Source organism: Mus musculus, chromosome 11, assembly GCF_000001635.26.
Source record: "Mus musculus strain C57BL/6J chromosome 11, GRCm38.p6 C57BL/6J".
Lineage (NCBI taxonomy): Eukaryota > Metazoa > Chordata > Mammalia > Rodentia > Muridae > Mus > Mus musculus.
In genome coordinates, this window is record NC_000077.6 from 32,249,373 (window position 1) to 32,266,281 (window position 16,909).

General features: G+C 45.5%; 1 protein-coding gene across 4 annotated transcripts in view, besides 21 other annotated features; it reads right to left on the reverse strand.

Moving 5' to 3' along the window:
- Positions 1-16,909, reverse strand: part of Nprl3 (nitrogen permease regulator-like 3) — a 35,745-nt gene that overhangs the window by 17,410 nt on the left and 1,426 nt on the right. For 2 of the 4 annotated variants that reach the window (NR_104306.1, NM_181569.3), the window contains exons 2-5: positions 13,653-13,722; positions 6,067-6,196; positions 4,503-4,577; positions 753-906 (exon numbers count right to left, since the gene is read on the reverse strand). Coding sequence is in view for 3 of the 4 variants with exons in the window: in NM_181569.3 (NP_853547.1) it covers positions 753-906; positions 4,503-4,577; positions 6,067-6,196; positions 13,653-13,722 (429 nt within the window). In the remaining variant the exon portion in view is untranslated. Of the gene's footprint in view, positions 1-752; positions 907-4,502; positions 4,578-6,066; positions 6,197-9,844; positions 9,884-13,652; positions 13,723-16,909 lie in introns of all 4 variants that reach the window. The other 2 variants (NM_001284359.1, NM_001284360.1) reach the window with 2 other exon arrangements.
- Positions 1-16,909: part of a biological region, named in NCBI's record as "alpha-globin locus regulatory region", that runs on past both edges of the window. NCBI's record gives its function as "regulatory_interactions: Hba-a1 | Hba-a2 | Hba-x | Hbq1a | Hbq1b".
- Positions 1,176-2,486: an enhancer, noted in NCBI's record as "region that when knocked out reduces alpha-globin gene transcription by about 50%". NCBI's record gives its function as "weak enhancer of alpha-globin genes during erythroid development {active_cell/tissue: erythroid}" and the evidence as "EXISTENCE:knockout evidence [ECO:0001091][PMID:12393394]".
- Positions 1,178-2,486: an enhancer, noted in NCBI's record as "R2 fragment deleted in R2-/- mice". NCBI's record gives its function as "necessary for normal alpha-globin expression levels in E12.5 fetal liver cells, especially in the absence of the R1 element {active_cell/tissue: fetal liver(E12.5)}" and the evidence as "EXISTENCE:knockout evidence [ECO:0001091][PMID:27376235]".
- Positions 1,421-3,037: an enhancer, noted in NCBI's record as "1.6 kb EcoRI fragment". NCBI's record gives its function as "weakly activates a human alpha1-globin gene in transgenic mice fetal blood and liver {active_cell/tissue: fetal blood(E12.5-E13.5) | fetal liver(E12.5-E13.5)}" and the evidence as "EXISTENCE:transgenic organism evidence [ECO:0001131][PMID:7606006]".
- Positions 1,432-1,997: an enhancer, noted in NCBI's record as "R2 fragment used in LacZ transgene". NCBI's record gives its function as "strongly activates a HB2 minimal alpha-globin promoter in hematopoietic cells of E12.5 transgenic mice {active_cell/tissue: hematopoietic(E12.5)}" and the evidence as "EXISTENCE:transgenic organism evidence [ECO:0001131][PMID:27376235]".
- Positions 1,479-1,992: an enhancer, noted in NCBI's record as "R2 enhancer fragment used in citrine reporter assays". NCBI's record gives its function as "activates a HB2 minimal alpha-globin promoter in transient in vivo assays in developing blood islands of chicken embryos {active_cell/tissue: blood islands(chicken embryo HH12-HH14)}" and the evidence as "EXISTENCE:reporter gene assay evidence [ECO:0000049][PMID:27376235]".
- Positions 1,588-2,023: a DNAseI hypersensitive site, noted in NCBI's record as "HS-26 or HS E-26 or MCS-R2; erythroid site; the nucleotide coordinates are approximate for this feature". NCBI's record gives its function as "chromatin accessibility in MEL cells, erythroblasts and erythroid spleen {active_cell/tissue: MEL | erythroblast | erythroid spleen}" and the evidence as "EXISTENCE:in vivo cleavage assay evidence [ECO:0001075][PMID:8088839, PMID:7606006, PMID:12393394]".
- Positions 1,603-1,879: an enhancer, noted in NCBI's record as "mouse HS-26 region corresponding to the human HS-40 350 bp core region". NCBI's record gives its function as "weakly enhances expression of a human alpha-globin gene in tranfected HMBA-induced MEL cells and in transgenic mice embryonic erythroid cells {active_cell/tissue: MEL(+HMBA) | eythroid(embyronic)}" and the evidence as "COORDINATES:sequence alignment evidence [ECO:0000200][PMID:7606006]".
- Positions 1,619-1,630: a protein binding site, noted in NCBI's record as "mFP-I GATA1-binding site". NCBI's record gives its function as "binds GATA1 in MEL and HEL cells {active_cell/tissue: MEL | HEL}" and the evidence as "EXISTENCE:protein binding evidence [ECO:0000024][PMID:7606006]".
- Positions 1,646-1,666: a protein binding site, noted in NCBI's record as "HS-26 probe 1 KLF3-binding site". NCBI's record gives its function as "silences alpha-globin gene expression in non-erythroid tissue and binds KLF3 in both erythroid and non-erythroid cells {active_cell/tissue: MEF | COS-7 | MEL}" and the evidence as "EXISTENCE:protein binding evidence [ECO:0000024][PMID:24885809]".
- Positions 1,660-1,681: a protein binding site, noted in NCBI's record as "HS-26 probe 2 KLF3-binding site". NCBI's record gives its function as "silences alpha-globin gene expression in non-erythroid tissue and binds KLF3 in non-erythroid cells {active_cell/tissue: MEF | COS-7}" and the evidence as "EXISTENCE:protein binding evidence [ECO:0000024][PMID:24885809]".
- Positions 1,707-1,722: a protein binding site, noted in NCBI's record as "mFP-IIa GATA1-binding site". NCBI's record gives its function as "binds GATA1 in HEL cells {active_cell/tissue: HEL}" and the evidence as "EXISTENCE:protein binding evidence [ECO:0000024][PMID:7606006]".
- Positions 1,723-1,744: a protein binding site, noted in NCBI's record as "mFP-IIb AP1/NF-E2-binding site". NCBI's record gives its function as "binds AP1/NF-E2 in MEL and HEL cells {active_cell/tissue: MEL | HEL}" and the evidence as "EXISTENCE:protein binding evidence [ECO:0000024][PMID:7606006]".
- Positions 1,763-1,778: a protein binding site, noted in NCBI's record as "mFP-III AP1/NF-E2-binding site". NCBI's record gives its function as "binds AP1/NF-E2 in MEL and HEL cells {active_cell/tissue: MEL | HEL}" and the evidence as "EXISTENCE:protein binding evidence [ECO:0000024][PMID:7606006]".
- Positions 1,814-1,823: a protein binding site, noted in NCBI's record as "mFP-IV GATA1-binding site". NCBI's record gives its function as "binds GATA1 in MEL and HEL cells {active_cell/tissue: MEL | HEL}" and the evidence as "EXISTENCE:protein binding evidence [ECO:0000024][PMID:7606006]".
- Positions 6,407-7,306: a DNAseI hypersensitive site, noted in NCBI's record as "HS-21 or MCS-R3; erythroid site; the nucleotide coordinates are approximate for this feature". NCBI's record gives its function as "chromatin accessibility in erythroid spleen {active_cell/tissue: erythroid spleen}" and the evidence as "EXISTENCE:in vivo cleavage assay evidence [ECO:0001075][PMID:12393394, PMID:25411453]".
- Positions 6,701-7,225: an enhancer, noted in NCBI's record as "R3 enhancer fragment used in citrine reporter assays". NCBI's record gives its function as "activates a HB2 minimal alpha-globin promoter in transient in vivo assays in developing blood islands of chicken embryos {active_cell/tissue: blood islands(chicken embryo HH12-HH14)}" and the evidence as "EXISTENCE:reporter gene assay evidence [ECO:0000049][PMID:27376235]".
- Positions 12,297-12,896: a DNAseI hypersensitive site, noted in NCBI's record as "HS-15 or HS F-15; fibroblast site; the nucleotide coordinates are approximate for this feature". NCBI's record gives its function as "chromatin accessibility in NIH3T3 cells {active_cell/tissue: NIH3T3}" and the evidence as "EXISTENCE:in vivo cleavage assay evidence [ECO:0001075][PMID:8838797]".
- Positions 12,997-13,596: a DNAseI hypersensitive site, noted in NCBI's record as "HS-14.5 or HS F-14.5; fibroblast site; the nucleotide coordinates are approximate for this feature". NCBI's record gives its function as "chromatin accessibility in NIH3T3 cells {active_cell/tissue: NIH3T3}" and the evidence as "EXISTENCE:in vivo cleavage assay evidence [ECO:0001075][PMID:8838797]".
- Positions 14,821-15,420: a DNAseI hypersensitive site, noted in NCBI's record as "HS-12 or HS E-12; erythroid site; the nucleotide coordinates are approximate for this feature". NCBI's record gives its function as "chromatin accessibility in MEL cells {active_cell/tissue: MEL}" and the evidence as "EXISTENCE:in vivo cleavage assay evidence [ECO:0001075][PMID:15215894, PMID:8838797]".
- Positions 15,849-16,171: an enhancer, noted in NCBI's record as "Rm enhancer fragment used in citrine reporter assays". NCBI's record gives its function as "activates a HB2 minimal alpha-globin promoter in transient in vivo assays in developing blood islands of chicken embryos {active_cell/tissue: blood islands(chicken embryo HH12-HH14)}" and the evidence as "EXISTENCE:reporter gene assay evidence [ECO:0000049][PMID:27376235]".

Genomic DNA, 16,909 nt, shown 5'->3' on the forward strand with positions numbered 1-16,909 from the left:
TAGTCCTCTGGGCACTCTAAAGGTTACACAGTGTCTATCAGCACAAATTATTTTTTGATTAGTTAGGGGACAGTTAGGTTCTTCAGCTTTTAAATTATAAGTTCCAAGTATGGAAATCACCCAGTTTACCAGCTGGATGTTCTCAATGGCCCCTCCCTGAGTTTCCCATCCCAGGACAAATTTGTGTAGCAGAACCAATGCCAGGCATTCTGTCCTAAATGAAAGGTGGTCGATCATATAACAATGTGTGGGGTCATTCCTAGAGAGATCAATTCAGACCCATGCATTTAGCACAGCAGATTCATATATGAACCCCTACAAGAGACTTTCTGTGCTGGTCATGACCAGCTCAATGTGTAGTTCTTGTAACTTCTCTAGCCAGTCTCTGCTTACTGACAGAGACAGTAAGGACTTCCTCTCCAGTACCCAGCTCACCAAATCCAAAGCTTTGGTTAGCTTCTGACAGTTGTGTTATGGTGTTGGAGAGGCCCTTGGAGATGGAGATTCTCTGTACTGTCCGCATACCCCAAGTCCACAAAGAGAACTGGCATGTGATCAAACTTGCAACCAGGCAGCAAGCCTGCCCTTCCCTGCACAGAGGATCTCTTTAATAGTATCCCTGGAACTAGAGAGCCAACTTAGAGCATTATCTGAAATTGCCTCAAAACAAAGCAGAATGACCAGTTGGTCCTCTAGAGATACTACACAAAGAGAAGCCATCAGACTCGAGCTCAGCAGGCTGCTGCACTTACCATCAGCCATAGCAGACACCTCATCCTGAAGTGCTAGGATCAGCTTGGCCTCTCGAGTGAGGTACTGGCAGCGGCGCTCCTCATGCTGCAGGACAGTAGCAATTCGGCGGGACAAGTTGTGTAGACAGTTTATCACTGATGGATCAGCATTGGCCTGCACACCAGAGGTCAAACACTCAGAATATGTATGCAGAGACACACTTATACGTCTCTAATACAAAAGCATAGACCATGACAGATGCCCTCTCCATTCCTTGCCACTAGGTTTCTCTACATAGTAACTGCCACCCAGAGTTCCCTGTGCATGCTCCTAGCCTACCTATATACATGCTGGCTGACTTCCTCATCTTCTAGTCTTGGGAACAACTGTCTAGAAGGTTGCAGAGATGACTCCATGGGAGTCCTCTATGGGGAACACACATTCCCACTGTGCTATGACTGTAGAGAAAATCAAGGGACAGCTAAGGGCACTGATTCCACCCACCTATTATGATATGATCTTGGGTCACTGGTCATCATCTGAAGAAGGAAAACTAGCAAGCAGAGGAAACTAGTCAAACACATACAGCACTCAGAACAGAGGTTGACCTGAGCAAAACCTTGGAGGTATCTGTAATCACTGTTGTGCACTGACCACTCATGAACATGTCTGGCCTATAGTATATAGGAATTCATTCACAACAGGCCACACGGTTCCAGAACAAACAACATAAAAGTGTTATGCTATTTGCTAAACATCTGTCAGGGATGAATTATTCCTAGCTAATCTGTTAATCAGATTACCACTAGGCTCCTGGCCCATGTCTCTCACAAGCATCTACTGCATACCTACACTAACTAGGTCAAAGTAGCATACACCCATCTGGAACCTATCAGTGACCATAGTCAACAGCAGGTGTACACACCCAGGCCAAGGGTGGAGCAGACCACTGTGGGATCTATGGAGATGCTTGAACGAGCAGATAACTAAGCCAAGCATGACTCAGAGTTTCTAGAGGCCACTAGGACTGCTGAGTAATACTTGGGGGTACAGAGTCAGAAAGGAAAGGACAAATGGTACCACTGATTAGGACCTCTGACGCTGTTTTCCCATCCTGTTTATTTGCCAAGTGACCCTGTGCCTGTTACCTTAAGTCAAAATCTTACCCTGACAACACCTTGTACACCTGCAGTTGGGAAGACTTTCTACATTCTCAATAAGCCACACACTTACAAAGAGAAGCAAAACCTGGGCAGACTTGCAGCCACCAGGCCGTCTGCCGTGACACTTCATGCTCAGGGCATCTCCTTGACCATGTCCTAAAAGGGCTGATTTACAATAGCCTCAATACAAAGTACACATTCACAAGAGTCCGTATAAAAATACTCCACTAGAAAGCGGGGAGAGAATACTCTTAGACACAAACTTTTCCTCTGACTAATGACTGAAGTCACAGTGAGTCATTCTCTCTGCTGGAGGTGCCACTAGCTGAGGTACAAAAGCATCCCTATAGCAGCTGGGGGGGACCAACTGTTTGAGTGTCCCCTTTGTGCGAGGTAGTTCTCACCCCCACACCATAAGGCTCAATGACATACACTAAAGGGATATCTGGTATGTCTTGTTTGCTGCCTTCAGCACCCAAGGCTATGCAGGGACACGCTGAGAAAGCTGCCACCTAGAATGAGGCAGAGTTTAATGGGAATGCTAACAAAAAGTGTATTTACAGCTAGGTATGGTAGCTTACCCCTATAATGCCATCACTTGGGAGGTAGAAGGATCAAGCTCAAGCCTACATAGGAAGGTTAAGGACAGCCTGGCCTATGTGACACCATCTCAAACAAAGTGAACATTCACAGTACAGGGTAAGAAATAACACCAAAGTTAATATATCGTCATCCATGGGACTTTCTGCCTCCCAAAAGCATGTATCCAGATATAACTACACCTTCATAATAACTTCCAGTCTGCAGGACACAGAAAGTCTGCCCAATGAGACAAATCTGAACATGGGAAATGTGGCAGGACTAGTGGAAACAGAGAACACCACAGAGAGCAGGGTTTGCATCTTGGCTCATACAGGCCAACTGAAAACCATTCTCAATCAAGATGCTTTAACAGACCAAGTACTAGTTAATACTAACTTGTCATGGTTAATTCTTGTCAGATTCAAAAGGGCATTATGGCATAAAATAAAACTATTGTTTTACAGATATGTCTTGTAACAGAATACTGAATGGGTATATGACAGGTATGAGGCACATGGCTATAATCTTAGCACTTGTGAGGTGGAAGCAGGAGGATCAGGAATTCTAGGTCATCCTCAGATACATAAGTGTTCATGGCCAGCCTGGGATATACAAGACCATTTCTTTAAAAAGTAATAAAAGCCAGGCACGGTGGCCCACGCCTTTAATCCCAATGCTCAGGAGGCAGAGGCAGGTAGATTTCAGTGAGTTTCAGGCTAGTCTGATCTATACAGCAAGTTCCAGGCCAGACAAAGTTACATTCTGAGACCCAGTCTCAACAGAAACAAAACAAAAAGAGAGACAGTGCCAGAAAGGTGGCTCAGGGGCTAAGACCATTTGCTGTCCTTCAGGAGGTCCTGAGTTCTGTCTCTACACACATGTGGTGGTTCACAACTGCTTGCAAGTCCAGCTCCAAGGGGTCTGAGTCCTCTTCTGTCCTTGGACACACACATTGTCTCACGCTCATAAGTAAACATAAATCTAACAATAGAACGGTCACGAGGCCTAGGATTCCCTCTGAAATACAGACACAAACTGCTACTGGGCTTCTTATGGCTTTCCTGCTAAGAAATGAAATATGAATCTAGATAGCAGTGATCAACAAGGTAAATGATACATGGCGACATCACACGTGTACTAGGTGTAACTAAATTGTGCATTTTGTTTATTATTTGGTAATGTGATATTTATATGATATAGTAAGGTGTTACTCTATAGCCAATGACAATTCAAGTCATGCTGACTTAAATTGTATACTAAGTAATGGGGTACAAAGACAGGGTCTCATGTAGCCCAAACTGGCCTCAAATTCACTATGTAGCAGAAATTGACTTTGAGCTCCTAACTGTCCTAACTCAGTTCCCCAAGAACTGGGATTATAGGAATGTGCCACCTGTTCTAGCTGAGTGTAGGGTTCATCTGTGTTTGTTTGTGAGATAGGATCTCATTCTGTGGCACAGCCTGGCCTCAAATTTGTGGCAATTCTCCAGCTCCTGCCTCCCAAATGCTGGGATAACAGGTGTGCGCCACCATCCACTTTAAAATGGGAAGCATTCAGGGCTAAGGATGTAGCTTAGTAATAGAGGCCCTGAGCTCTATGACTACCACTGTTTTGTTTTTCCTCTCCCCTCCTTTTAAGATTTTATTTAATTTATGTATATGAGTACACTTTAGCTGTTTTCAGACACACCAGAAAGGGGCATTAGATCCCATTACAGATGGTTGTGAGCCACCATGCGGTTGCTGGGAACTGAAGTCAAGACCTTTGGAAGAGCAGTCAGTGCTCTCAACTGCTGAGCCATCTCTCCAGCCTATCTACTACTGTTAATAAAGTAAATATTGTTATGTGTATGTATTTTACAAAAAAGTTGGAGGAGGAAGGGGAGGAGAGAAAAGCAGTGAGCTACGTCCCCACAGGCACGTTACTAAAAGGGCAAGTGCCATGCCCACAGCCTGAGCTCCCTGGACACTGGCTCTTCTTCCTTAGACCCTCCTTTCGGACCTAACCACTTGTACAACACTCACCCTCAGTGCAAATACCACGTTAAAAAGAATCATGGTCGGAGCTTCCCGCTTTGGAGATGGATCTGTTTTGGAGACCTGTAAAAGAGCATAATTCTAATAAATCAAAACACACAGCATCTTATGTGTCTCTTTGTGACAGGTATCACTGTGAACTGCTGGGACCTAGAACTTAGTATGAGTCCAAGCTGGTCTTGAACTCAGTGATCCTACCTCAGGCTCCTAATACTGGAATCAGAGGGGCAAGACACCATGACCAGCAGAGAGCCACGACTTTCTATGGAAAGCTATAGTGCTTTTGCTCAGAGAGGAGTCACCCACCACACAAACAGCTGAATCACACGTGTGCCACAAGCAGAATGGCTTGTGCTTGAAGTTCAGTGACTGAAGAATAAAGCTGATGATGCCCAAAGTAACAGGACAGAAAGGAGTGCCCATCCCCTGCCACCATGGCAAGGACTCAGGACATTTAGAGATAAGAGAGTGTCCAGCAGCCCTGTTGCAAAGGGGCAGCCAGTCTTGCTACAGAACCAAGTCCATACCTCTCTCCAGTTCTGGCCTCCATGCAGTCTCAGTAACAAATGCCAAAGCATTCAAACACACCACTCAGAGAGGGACCACCCTTCAAACCTAAGTACAAGGGCTGCCTAGAGATGGAGTTAGAACCGTGGGTCCCAACTCTCCCTACAACACCCAGGAAATGTACCCATCCCTGACTGTCACTGCAATTCTACAGGAAATGACTGTCAACCCCTCCCTCTCACCCATAGACAGAACAGAGCCTTGTCATTAAAGACCACTGTAGGGAGGGAGGGGACTATCAGGTAAGATACTCCAATGGCCTCCAAAGTTCCTCATATGGATAAAGCTTGCAAGTCACACAGCTCTTTATACAATCTCTAAATGGTATGGCATACTGAAACATTTCTGCATCTAAGGGATGCTGTCATCATGGAGCTGGCCTGTATGCAAAGGGCTGGCTGGCTCTAGAGTACAAGTTCCTTTGGGTATCAACACATCGTACCTTTTTAACATTCCTCAGGACCCAAATACTCATCCATCAGAGAACATATATAGAAAGGTTAGCACAACAATATGTGTTAAAATATATTCGTTATCAAAATAGCATTTAACAGGAAGCACACATCATTTTTTAAAAGTTAGAACAATTATCAGTTAACTCATTGTTGCCTTCCCCTATATGTAAGAGGAAAGGCCAGTTAGCAGAGATCCAGACTATGGTCAGCTAAGGCTAGTAACAGAGCTGGGGATGTAGCTCAGTGGACCAATAATTGCACAGCATGTGGAAGACATGGGTTCCATCCACCACTGAATGAAAAGACAAGCTACTGGCAGGAACGATAGCACCTGGGGGCAAGTACCCTGTCATTTTCTGCTTAATGCCCTGGTCCTAGGAAGGCGTACAGCTCACAGCAAGTGGTTGATCAGATCTGCTGCCCTGATCACACATTCACCAGCATCAACATAAGCACATCTGACGCTCAGAGCCAGTAAAGGCAAGGCTCACCCACCCTAGAAAAATCCTACCTGCTGAGGAGAGCCATACCTGCCCCAGAGCATGCTGCAGCAGTGTTGGGTGCCCAACAAACCGTACATTATCAATCTTCAGTTCAAATTTTTGGCCGCACATTTCAGATTTGGTTGCCAAAATTGTTGCCAGAATAACATCCGAGAACCTTAAAATTGTAAAAATGTAGGATGGAAATGCATTAATGGAAATCACAGCACCATGCCCAGGTACCCACAAGTGGGGAGTGGCTCAGGAAATGACAGTTCTGTGAAGCTACTTTGTCCCCAGAGGGTGGCATTCCTATCAGTGACTCTCTTGCAGCAATCCCAAGGTTAGGGATGTGAAATCACCAGAATTACAGGTAGAAGGCAGGAAAAGCACAGGCTGAAGGCACATGCTGTCATTTCTGGCATGCTGTATGAAATTAGAAGAGAAACAGCTGCGGTTTGCATTTAAAAGGAAGATCAGCTGGGGTTGGCATTGCCCTCAGGAGCCATTCACTGAGGCTCACAGGCCTCTCCTTACTGCACTGCAGTTTGGGAACTGTACCTCTCAACATCTTTGACCCCAGTCCCTCCACAACAGGGCCACAAAAAGGACCAGGGGACAGAGGTCCAGGATGCATGCAGTATGCTAACTACATTCTTTTCAGCAGAGCTGCACAGCCCTTCCCTTCCCCTGAACACTTACACTTCCCTGTTCTTACTGAGGGAATTTTGTACACGGCATGCAGATGCACTGTATTACAGGAACATGGGATGCACAGAAACAAGTGGGAATGGCTGGGGTGTGGGAGCTCACCCTTTCCAAGAGCCATTGGTACATCTGTCTCCCTATTGGCAAACCTAGTCCTCCCTGTCTGGGAACCTGGATAAGTGAGTTGTCTGCAGGGAGGAGAGCCCTGGGCCTGGTGTTGCCTCTTATCTAAGAGACCAGGGACTGAGGGCCTCCACTGTAGACATACAGGCACTGTTTCTGATCTGGCCCTAATGGGAGAGAGCACCTATGCTCACCTATCTACTACAGAAAGCTTTCTAATATCTAGATAGGGTGGTTTGGGGAAGACAGCTCCAGCACTATCGGGATCATAGTCTGTCCTGGGCAGGAAGACCCTTACAGTCCTGAAAGAGACTATGTGGGATTTTAGTCTTGTTTCTTCTGGAGACATTCTCAGTGAGGGAAGGGAGACAGGCTAACATGAAAGCTCCTCCATTGTACGATGAAAGAGGCAGGTCAGCTTCAACCAGCTGCTGTGGCTCTACCCCACAGCAGCAAATGACACTGAGACAGAAAGTGTCGTCTATGTGGGTACTCATTCCAGGCCACCCTACACAAAGCAGGGCTGTAGGACCAGTGACCTGGAGGCAGCTGGAACAGAAGCCTGGCTATGGTCAACATGCAGTTCTCCTACTTCTACCCTCAACCATGAGGATGCTCCAGGCTACGGCCTGGAGGGCCTGAGCTGGTTTCCTGCAAAACTAGCAGGATCCCCTGGCTACCACAGGACTTCCAGGCCCCCAAATAAACTGGATGCAGAGAGTTGGTCACAGTGGGCTTCCTTACCCTCTGCAATGTGGGTTTAGTCAAACCTTCTAGAACTAGTCTTATCACTAAAATTCTGGAACCTGTAGGACACCCAGACAAATCCTTAGTTCCCACCCCCTTCCCTGGAACATTAATGTCTGGGATATTAGAACATGGAAGACTCAACATCTTAGACAAGTGCATTTTGTAGGTTTTCTTAAAAAAAACCTACATAGCTTTCTGCCAGTCCCACCTGTCTGAAAGATACACTGATACGGAAGGAGTTCAGGATACTAAACCCTACCAAACACTTGGGCTCTGATCCAGCCAGCATGTTACTGGATCCTATCTATATAAGGGGCATCCAACACTGGACCATCCAACCAGTTAATATACAAAAGAAGCAGATGGGAGAATGACCTTAACCAATGCAGACCATTTTTTCCTTGACAGTCAAAAATCTCCACTAAAAAACTCCCTGTCTGTCGTGAAGAGCCACAGACATGCTTCAGCTTTGGCTACAGGACGCCCAAAGGCAGGCAGTGGTATCCCATAAATATCAAAAAACATCCACAAATACCAAAACTCAAATATGACCTTGAAGGAACAAAATTAAATCTTTCCCCTCTAAGAGGCCTGACCCACAGATGGATATATACTGCTGAAGTTAGGTCATGATGCCTTAAGTGGCGATCCTAGGAAGTCCCAGTGCAGCCTGCCATTTCGTTAATATGAGCAGGTCTGAGCTGCATGCCACTCTTCATTACACATTCATGATGAAAGACACTTGTTTGGTCGTGAACTTCACATAGTGTTTGATGACGTAATGTGCACAAAGACAGAGTAACCTGAGGCCAGGGAAGGGTGTAACTGTATAACTTATGCTTAGCGAATTACAAGGGACAAGGCTTACTGTTTCCAAAGTTTACAAAAATCCTTTGAAAACTTGGTAAGTGTAAAATAAGACAATAAAACACCTGCTATAAAAACTAAACATTTCTTTTTTCCTTTTTCTTTTTTTTTTTTTTTGGTTTTTTGAGACAGGGTTTTTCTGTATAGCCCTGGCTGTCCTGGAACTCACTCTGTAGACCAGGCTGGCCTCGAACTCAGAAATCCACCTGCCTCTGCCTCCCGAGTGCTGGGATTAAAGGCATGCGCCACCACGCCCGGCAAAACTAAACATTTCTAACTTGAACATCCAAGAAAAACATATTTAGGAAGATATAACAGCCCAGTTGAAAAGCAGGTCAGGATTTTTTCCTTGTTTTAATTTCTTTTTACTTTGATAGAACAGTTTTCCTAGTTAGAGAATTCAAGGATTCTATTTTTTAATAAAACATCCTGGAGTGGGGTTACCCAGGAACAGAGAGGAAAAGGACAGGAAAGGAGCTCAACTCTACACCCTCAGCCTGCCTTTCTTAACGTGTATGAGTATTTTTTTCCTGCATGTATGTATGTGCACCAGGCCCTTGAAGAAGGCACTGGATCCCCCAGAACTAAAGTTAAAGATAGTTGTGAGCTGCCATGTGGGTAATGGGAACTGAACCCAGGTCCAACAGAAGAACATGTGTTCTTAACCACGACCCTCTCTCCAGCCTCTTAACCTGCCTGTTGATGGAAACTCACACATACTGTATGTATAACCATGGCCCACACAGGTAGAATACACATACTGTATGTATAGTCATGGCCCACACAGGTAGAACTGTTAGGGGAACAAGTCAGTGCAGCTTACAAACATTCCATATCACCTTTGTGGGGACATTTTTGCCACTACTTGGTTCCTTCTAATCCTGGGTATCTAACTAAACACTCAAATACACAAATGCTGTTAACACAGACAATCTGTCAGTCTGTCTGTCTCCCTCCCTCCCTCCCCCTGCCTCTCTTTCTCAAAACTAAAAACAAGGAACAGTGATCATGAGCCCCAGCTGTGCAGTACGACAGGAGATGAGAAACCCACACACTGGGCCAGTATCATGGAACTACTAGTTTCCATTTGGGGAGGAGGTTCGCACAGCATACCCAGTCCAGAAATCTCTCTGGTGCCAGCCAACCATGCTTTAGGTTCTCAAAGGAATATGAAATAGCTAAATAATTCTGGGTGGGCAAAGGGCAAAGGCTGTGGGAAATCTGGGCTCTTGATAGGCAGGGAGGATTCCAAGCTAGAGCCTATGCACCTCGTTAGTCATTCTTCAACATTGAGAGAAATTAGGCGGTAAGCACAATTACAAGAAGAGAAGGCAGCCGGAATCAAGACAGAAAAGGGGTGGAGAGATCTTGGTCTTACCCTGCAACCAATTGCTCATCGGTTGGAGGACATGGCTTGCTGAAATGGGAACAGGACCATCAAGACCAAACAAAACATTCTTTCTTTAAAACCATGTAAAGTTACAAGGTTGTTTTATAAAAACAGTATTAAAATCTAGCAGAAGCAGCACTATAAAGTATTAGTTGGATATATCTTACCAGGTGAGAAAAAAAGATATACATACCCCAGATGGAACACTTACCAGGGGATTTTTTTTCTCACTAAAACTTGAATTCTCACACATAAGTACAGGCCAGGAGAATGAGAGTCACTTTTCAGAATCCAGGTCATCAGAAGAGCAGACCCTAGTATCTGATCTTCCCAAGAGTAGAGGGCAAATATGATGCTCAGACAGAACAGCCTTCTGAACTATGGTGCAACAAGTATCACCCAGCAGATCCCGGATGGTGAGACAGCATGGACGGCCTGCACACTCACTGCCCTGGGACAGCATGGACGGCCTGCACACTCACTGCCCTGGGACAGCATGGACGGCCTGCACACTCACTGCCCTGGGACAGCATGGACGGCCTGCACACTCACTGCCCTGGGACAGCATGGACGGCCTGCACACTCACTGCCCTGGGACAGCATGGACGGCCTGCACACTCACTGCCATGGGACAGCATGGGCCGCCTGCACACTCACTGCCATGGGACAGCATGGGCCGCCTGCACACTCACTGCCATGGGACAGCATGGACGGCCTGCACACTCACTGCCCTGGGACAGCATGGACGGCCTGCACACTCACTGCCCTGGGACAGCATGGACGGCCTGCACACTCACTGCCCTGGGACAGCATGGACGGCCTGCACACTCACTGCCCTGGGACAGCATGGACGGCCTGCACACTCACTGCCCTGGGACAGCATGGACGGCCTGCACACTCACTGCCCTGGGACAGCATGGACGGCCTGCACACTCACCGCCTGAGCTTCCACCCCAGCAGGTAAGGAGGTCACAGAAGAAGCAAGCACACTTTTGTCAGAACTCTGGGCTTTCTGTACTATCTGATTTAGATGTTCTAAGTTCCTGTGAAGAACATTTTATTCTAGAACACACCGCTTTCCAAGCAACCATGAAAACTGCGTGGCCCTACCCTGAAAACCTACTGTGGCTCCCCAACTTGCTCTCACCAAGAAGCACATGGCCAAAACCCATGTAAGAGAAATACGTACCAAGGGACCCTTCCCTAGCAGCTCCACACTTACAGCCACAGATTATACAGCACAGGCTGAGAGGTTAACAGGCCTGCCTCAGCATCCTGGCAGCTCACTCGCAATGGGCCATCCAGCAGACAGGAAACGGTCCAAGAGTGAATATACAGTCTGGTAGCCAGAGAGCAGCTGAAGCGAGGGACGACTAAGAAGCTGGATTCTTTTTTAATTTTAGAGATGTTTGTTTGTTGACTGGTTGGTTTTCTTTACTTTGTTTTGTTTTGTTTTTTCTGAGACAGGGACTCTCATATGCCAAGTTAACCACAAATCCACTGTGTAGCCAAGGATGGCCTTGATCTTCTGCTCCACTTGAGTTCTGGGATTACAGAAATTCACCGCCATGCTTGGTTTAAGGGCTGGGAATCCACGTCTTTCTGTGTAAATAGCCACCCTGGCCAGTGTCTAGAATCCTGACTGAATAGCACAGTTCTGGTCCTTAATTACAAAAGGCAGGCAACCCCACTCAGCTAAGTTTCTACCCGGGAAGCTGACAAGCAGGAAAACCTGCAAGCCCCAGGAAGGAAGCACCTTTGGGACAGAGAGTGGGTTTCGCTGCAGTACTGCCAGCTTCAGAAGAAGCTCTGAGCTGGGCAGTTATGAGGCCCAATGGGAATTAATCTACATCTTGTAACTGTGTGGGACAGAGGTTGGCAGATGCTGTAAGTTAAAATTACAAGTGAAGTAACTCTCCCGTTCACTGCAGAGCTTAAGAGAAAAGCGCTGTGGTCCCAAGGCTTGCTGGCTTTATTATGCTCAGTCCTGAGATGGGCGCCGAGAAAGCACCTCTGTAAGACTCTGAGATTCAACTGCAGGAATGTGATTCTGGGTCAGACCTAGAAATGAACGACTGTCCAAAGCTAAACATGGCTGTGTGGTGACCTTTGATGCATGCACTCAGAAGGTAGAGGCAGGTGGATCTCAGTGAGTTCAAGGTCAGCCTGGTATACAGAGAGTTCCAGAATAGCCAGGGCTACACAGAGAAACTCTGTCTTGAAAAACAGGAGAAAAAAAATAAGAAAGAAAGAAAGAAAGAAAGAAAGAAAGAAAGAAAGAAAGAAAGAAAGAAAGAAAAAAAGAAAGGGAGAAAAAAAAAGAAAGTCCTATTCAAAGGCTCCATGCCAGTGAATCTCGGTAGGAGGTAAATGTGAGGGCAGTTTCCATAGTGATCTGTGACATAGACAGAAAACAAGGCACACCTGCCCAGGATATAAGCAGCAAAGGGTTTGGTTTGATTTTGTCATTTTGAGGCAGTCTCTTGTAGCCCAAGCTGGCCTCAAAACTGGCTAAGAACTGAGGCTAGCCTTAAATTCTTAGTCATCCCTATGCCTATTTTCCAAGTGCTATTATTATAGCAGTCACCACCACAAGCAACTGGGCAAAAGCTGTCTATGTGCCTGTGACACATGTGTTTCAAGCCATCATCCTTAAAGGAAAAACTACATCAAGACCCTCCTCTAAAAGGATCAGCAATTTTCTATCCCCAGCCACCCTGACCTACCACTCTCCCCCTACTTCTACCATGTTCACAGGAGAAGATAAAAAAACACACTTTGGGAGCTGAGGATGTGACACATGGATCAACATGGCTGACTGTGTTAGTGATGACTAGCATGCATGTAGTCCTGGGGCTCGAACGCCAGTACCATATAAAAGTGGACATAGTAGCACAGGCCTGTTATCCCAGTACCTGAGAAAAAATAAACAAAAACAAACAAACAACCAAACAAGCAAAACCCCACACACTATTGGCACTGTAAATCAGAGTGGTGGACATGGTACCTTTTCAAAGATCTGACACAGCACTGACTCACTACACAGCAAAGACCCAGTGTGGAGTCAGCGGCCTTCTCCTGGGAGAGAAGCCCTACCTTTTTTTTTTTTTTATGGTCTTTTGAAACAGCGTTTCTCTGTGTAGCCCTGGCTGGCTTGGAACTCACTCTGTAGACCAGACTGGCCTTGAACTCACAGGGATCTGCCTGCCTCTGCCTCCTGAGTGCTGGGATTAAGTCAGCCTGGAAACCCTATCCTTTACCCCACAGGCCCTGTCTGTGTTCCAGGGGATCCCGGCAAGTAAAGCGAGATCTCTCTTTTATCTAAGCCTATGCTGCCTCTTACTAACCTTTCAAACAAACATATGAAGGCAGAGTGCTGCTTATGAATGTAGACCTTGACGGTCCTAGACACAGAAAGGAGCAGCCCCAGTTCCCACTGCGCCCAGGCTGCACTACACCGGAGCACCTGCATCTCACTACTGGGCATGTGCTAAGGAAGCTGGTCTGGGAACTGCAAAGGATCTGCCTTCCTCTAAGATCCTCTCCTTGGAAAAGAAATGCACTATGTGACATGCCTCATCCATCTTCTGACTCGTCTATCCACACAGTGAAATCTGAGCCAGTCAGGGACTAGCAGAGCAGTCCCAGATGTGCACTTCCTAAGAGCACTCACTTTATGGGGGAGGGCACCAGATTGCTCAGAGGGACAAACATTTGGGTCAAGAGGAGGGTGGAGCTCTGACCAGGCCTAGAAAGAGAACAGCCTTCCTGCCCAGAATGGTGGTCAAGCCCTCACCTGGAGTCACCGTCCTGGTCATCAGCATGTTCGCCAGTGTTGTTGACAGCATATCTGCTCCGTGGTTTATCTGAGTGAGACAAAAGAAGAATGGCTAAGAATGCTCCACACCCAGGATTGTGGAGCTATTAAAACCCACTGCTTCCACTGTCGATACCATTATTATTCAGCTACAAAGAGGAACAAACATTCGTACATCTTGAAAATATTAGGCTGAAGGCAATAAGTCATAGAAATGTCAAGTATCATTTCTATGAAAACCCTATGATAAGCAAAGCCGTAGGACACATCGTCAACTGGGCATTAACCATGGCTAGGAGCAGTCAGGTGAGTCATCACGTATCATTACAGAACTTAACTTCAGGGAATCAAAATTTTGGAAATATGTAATGTAATGGTGATGCTTCACAATGGCAAGGATGCAGTTAATACCACTGAGTCATATACTTCAAATGGTTAAACTGGCAAATTTCATGTTGTATCTATGATACCGTAACATGTTCAGGGGTCAGGGACCCATGTAGCTCAGTGTCAGTGCTTAGCATGTATGGGACCAACCAGGTTCTATCTGAAGCACAGGAGAAAATTATAACATGGTTCCCCAGGAAGTTATAACAAATTGCTACTCTTGTGAGGAGGGGTTGAGACCAGGGGCTCAGTATACAGCTCAGGAAGATTTCTTTTCTCCCCCATTAATCAGAACCTTTCCAAAAGCTACAGCAACTCTTTTTGGTCTCTGGGGCAAAAACAAGATAGTGAAAGAAATGTCATTGTTTACAGAGGGTCGCAGTAACACAAATAGTGTCTTCTGAGTCCTACCACCTCTGGAGTTAGCCTGTGGCAAATGTGCCCAGCCTATCCAGCACAAGAGAAAGTCTAACATGAGTGACAAGTCTAAGAGACAAAATACAGCCCAGGACAGGGCAAATGAAGTACCTAAGTATGACATCTACAGGCAGCCATGGTGGCACATGCCTGTATCCCAGCACCTGAGAAGCACAGGTAGGCACATCTCTGTGAATTTGAGGCCAGCCTGATGTACAGTATTGATAGGCCAACCAGGAGTATGTCCCCATCTCAAGAAAATAAAAATTAAAAATTATCTATTGCAGATTCTGGAATGAATTTTTCAAAAGAACCACACCTGAACCCAAGAGGGCAGCTAAATTCACATTGAGAATTTCAGCAGTCATACAATAAATGTTCTAGCTTTAAAAACTATGAGGAAAGAAAGCTACCTATATCTCCATCTACAACAAAAAACCAAGTTTGAGAGTAGAGCCTAACACAGTTGATATTAAGTTTCCAGTCAAAAATAATCAAAATTTCTCAGGACAATACTGAAGGGGAGAAAAGGCAGAAAGTGGTGAGTTCTGTCTATAGTAAGGATAACACAAAGTGGCGAGAAACTTTCATGTAAAGAAGCCATTGAAAGAGAAAAGAGAGGGGTGGGAATGTAGCTCAGATGGTACAGCCCTTGCTTAGGGTGTCCGAGCGAGCCCTGGGTTTACTCCCTAGGACCACACAGAAGCGTTATGGTGATGCCTGTAAGCCCAGCACTCTGCAGGTCATTCTTGGCTATGTGAGACTTGGTATCAATGAATAAAATTTAAAAAAACACAAAAACAAAAACCAAACCATTGGAATGTAGTATAGGGAAAGGTTATGTGAACTGCTCAGTAAGATGATATAGCCTTATAGACACTGAATTATGTTGGCTTTTGAGAGTCAACATCTAAGGAAATCCAACAACCATATGGCCACAGCCTGGCCTGTCACAGAACTCTAGAGGCAAGCAAGCAGCACACACTTAACTCTTGGAAAGTACACAGACTATACAGCTCTTAGGAGCCTGAGCCTTACATTGAGATAACTAAAGTGTAAAGCCAAGAGTGGCGACGCACACCTTTAATCCCAGCACTGAGGCGGCAGCAGGAGGAGGATCTCTGTGAGTTCTAGACCAGCGTAGTCTAACTCCAGGCAGCCAGGGACACATAATGGAACCCTGTCTTAAGTAAATAAGTTCATTTTAAAATGAGACAATAAATGTTCTAAAGAAAAACTTAAAAGAGTTGTCTCTTGTTAATAATCTTGGAAAAGGCAGGGCCTAGGGGTGCTCACTTGAAATCCTACCACTCCAGGAGCAGAGAAGGTAGGCGCCACCAGTTTAAGGCTAGGCTACACAGTAGACTAGCTACACAGTAAATCCCAAGCCATCCTGGAATACAGAGTTAAACCCTGACTCAAAACAACAAAGTAACACCATCATCGCCCAGAGCAGAAGGCCTTGCAGATAAGGAAACTCAGAAACCACAAGAGACTACACTGAAACCATGACACCATAAAAATCAAAATTCTGGCAATAACTACACAGAAATAGCAAAATGGCTACCTATTGTGACCAAAAAAAAAAAAAAAAAAAAAAAAAAAAAAAAAAAAAAAAAAGGAAAGAAAAGGATTTTGTTTTGTTTTGTATGTTTTTCATTATTTTTTTTCAGACAGGATCTTACCATGTGGCTCTGACTAATCTGGAAGTCACTATGTAAACCAAGCTGGCCTGGGACTCAGAAATATGTGCCTGCTTCTGTATCTAGAGCGCTGAGATTAAAGACATTCACCACTCCTGGTCCAAAAGTCTTACTTTTAAACTTAAATATATAAATAATTCTTTCAAGTCTATAAAGAAAAAACAATTCAAGAAAAAGTCAGACACAGGATATGAATTCTCTGAAAGGTGAATCCAAACAGCTCCGGAAAGAGAAAAACAGGCGTGTTCCCAATACCACCTTGCACCATAAAACTGTCAGACACAGCTTCCTGCCAACAGTCTAATAAAGACTAAAAATTAATCGGTTTAAAACATGATCATGAGCCCTCAGACTCAACCACATGACTCAAGGCTGGTCTGTTCCTAAAAATATTCTATAAAAGAATAGTTTACAGAACGGACATGCACAGTTTATGTGGTTTTTGTTTCAGTTGGGTGGTAGTATTGGGGCATGGGTACATGGCCTACAAGCACAGGTGAAGGCCAGAGCAAAATGTAAAGTGTCCTCCTTTCTCTGTATCTTACTGTCTCGAGGCAGGGTCTCTCACGGAATCAGCTTACCCTTCAGGCTAGGCTGGCTGGCCAGGGAGCTCTTGATCAACCCATCTCTATCAGTCAGTGATGACATTACGCACACCACAGCCAAGCCAGTCTTTTTACATAAGTGCTGGGAATTTAGGGGTCTCATGCTGGCAGAGCCAGTGCCCAG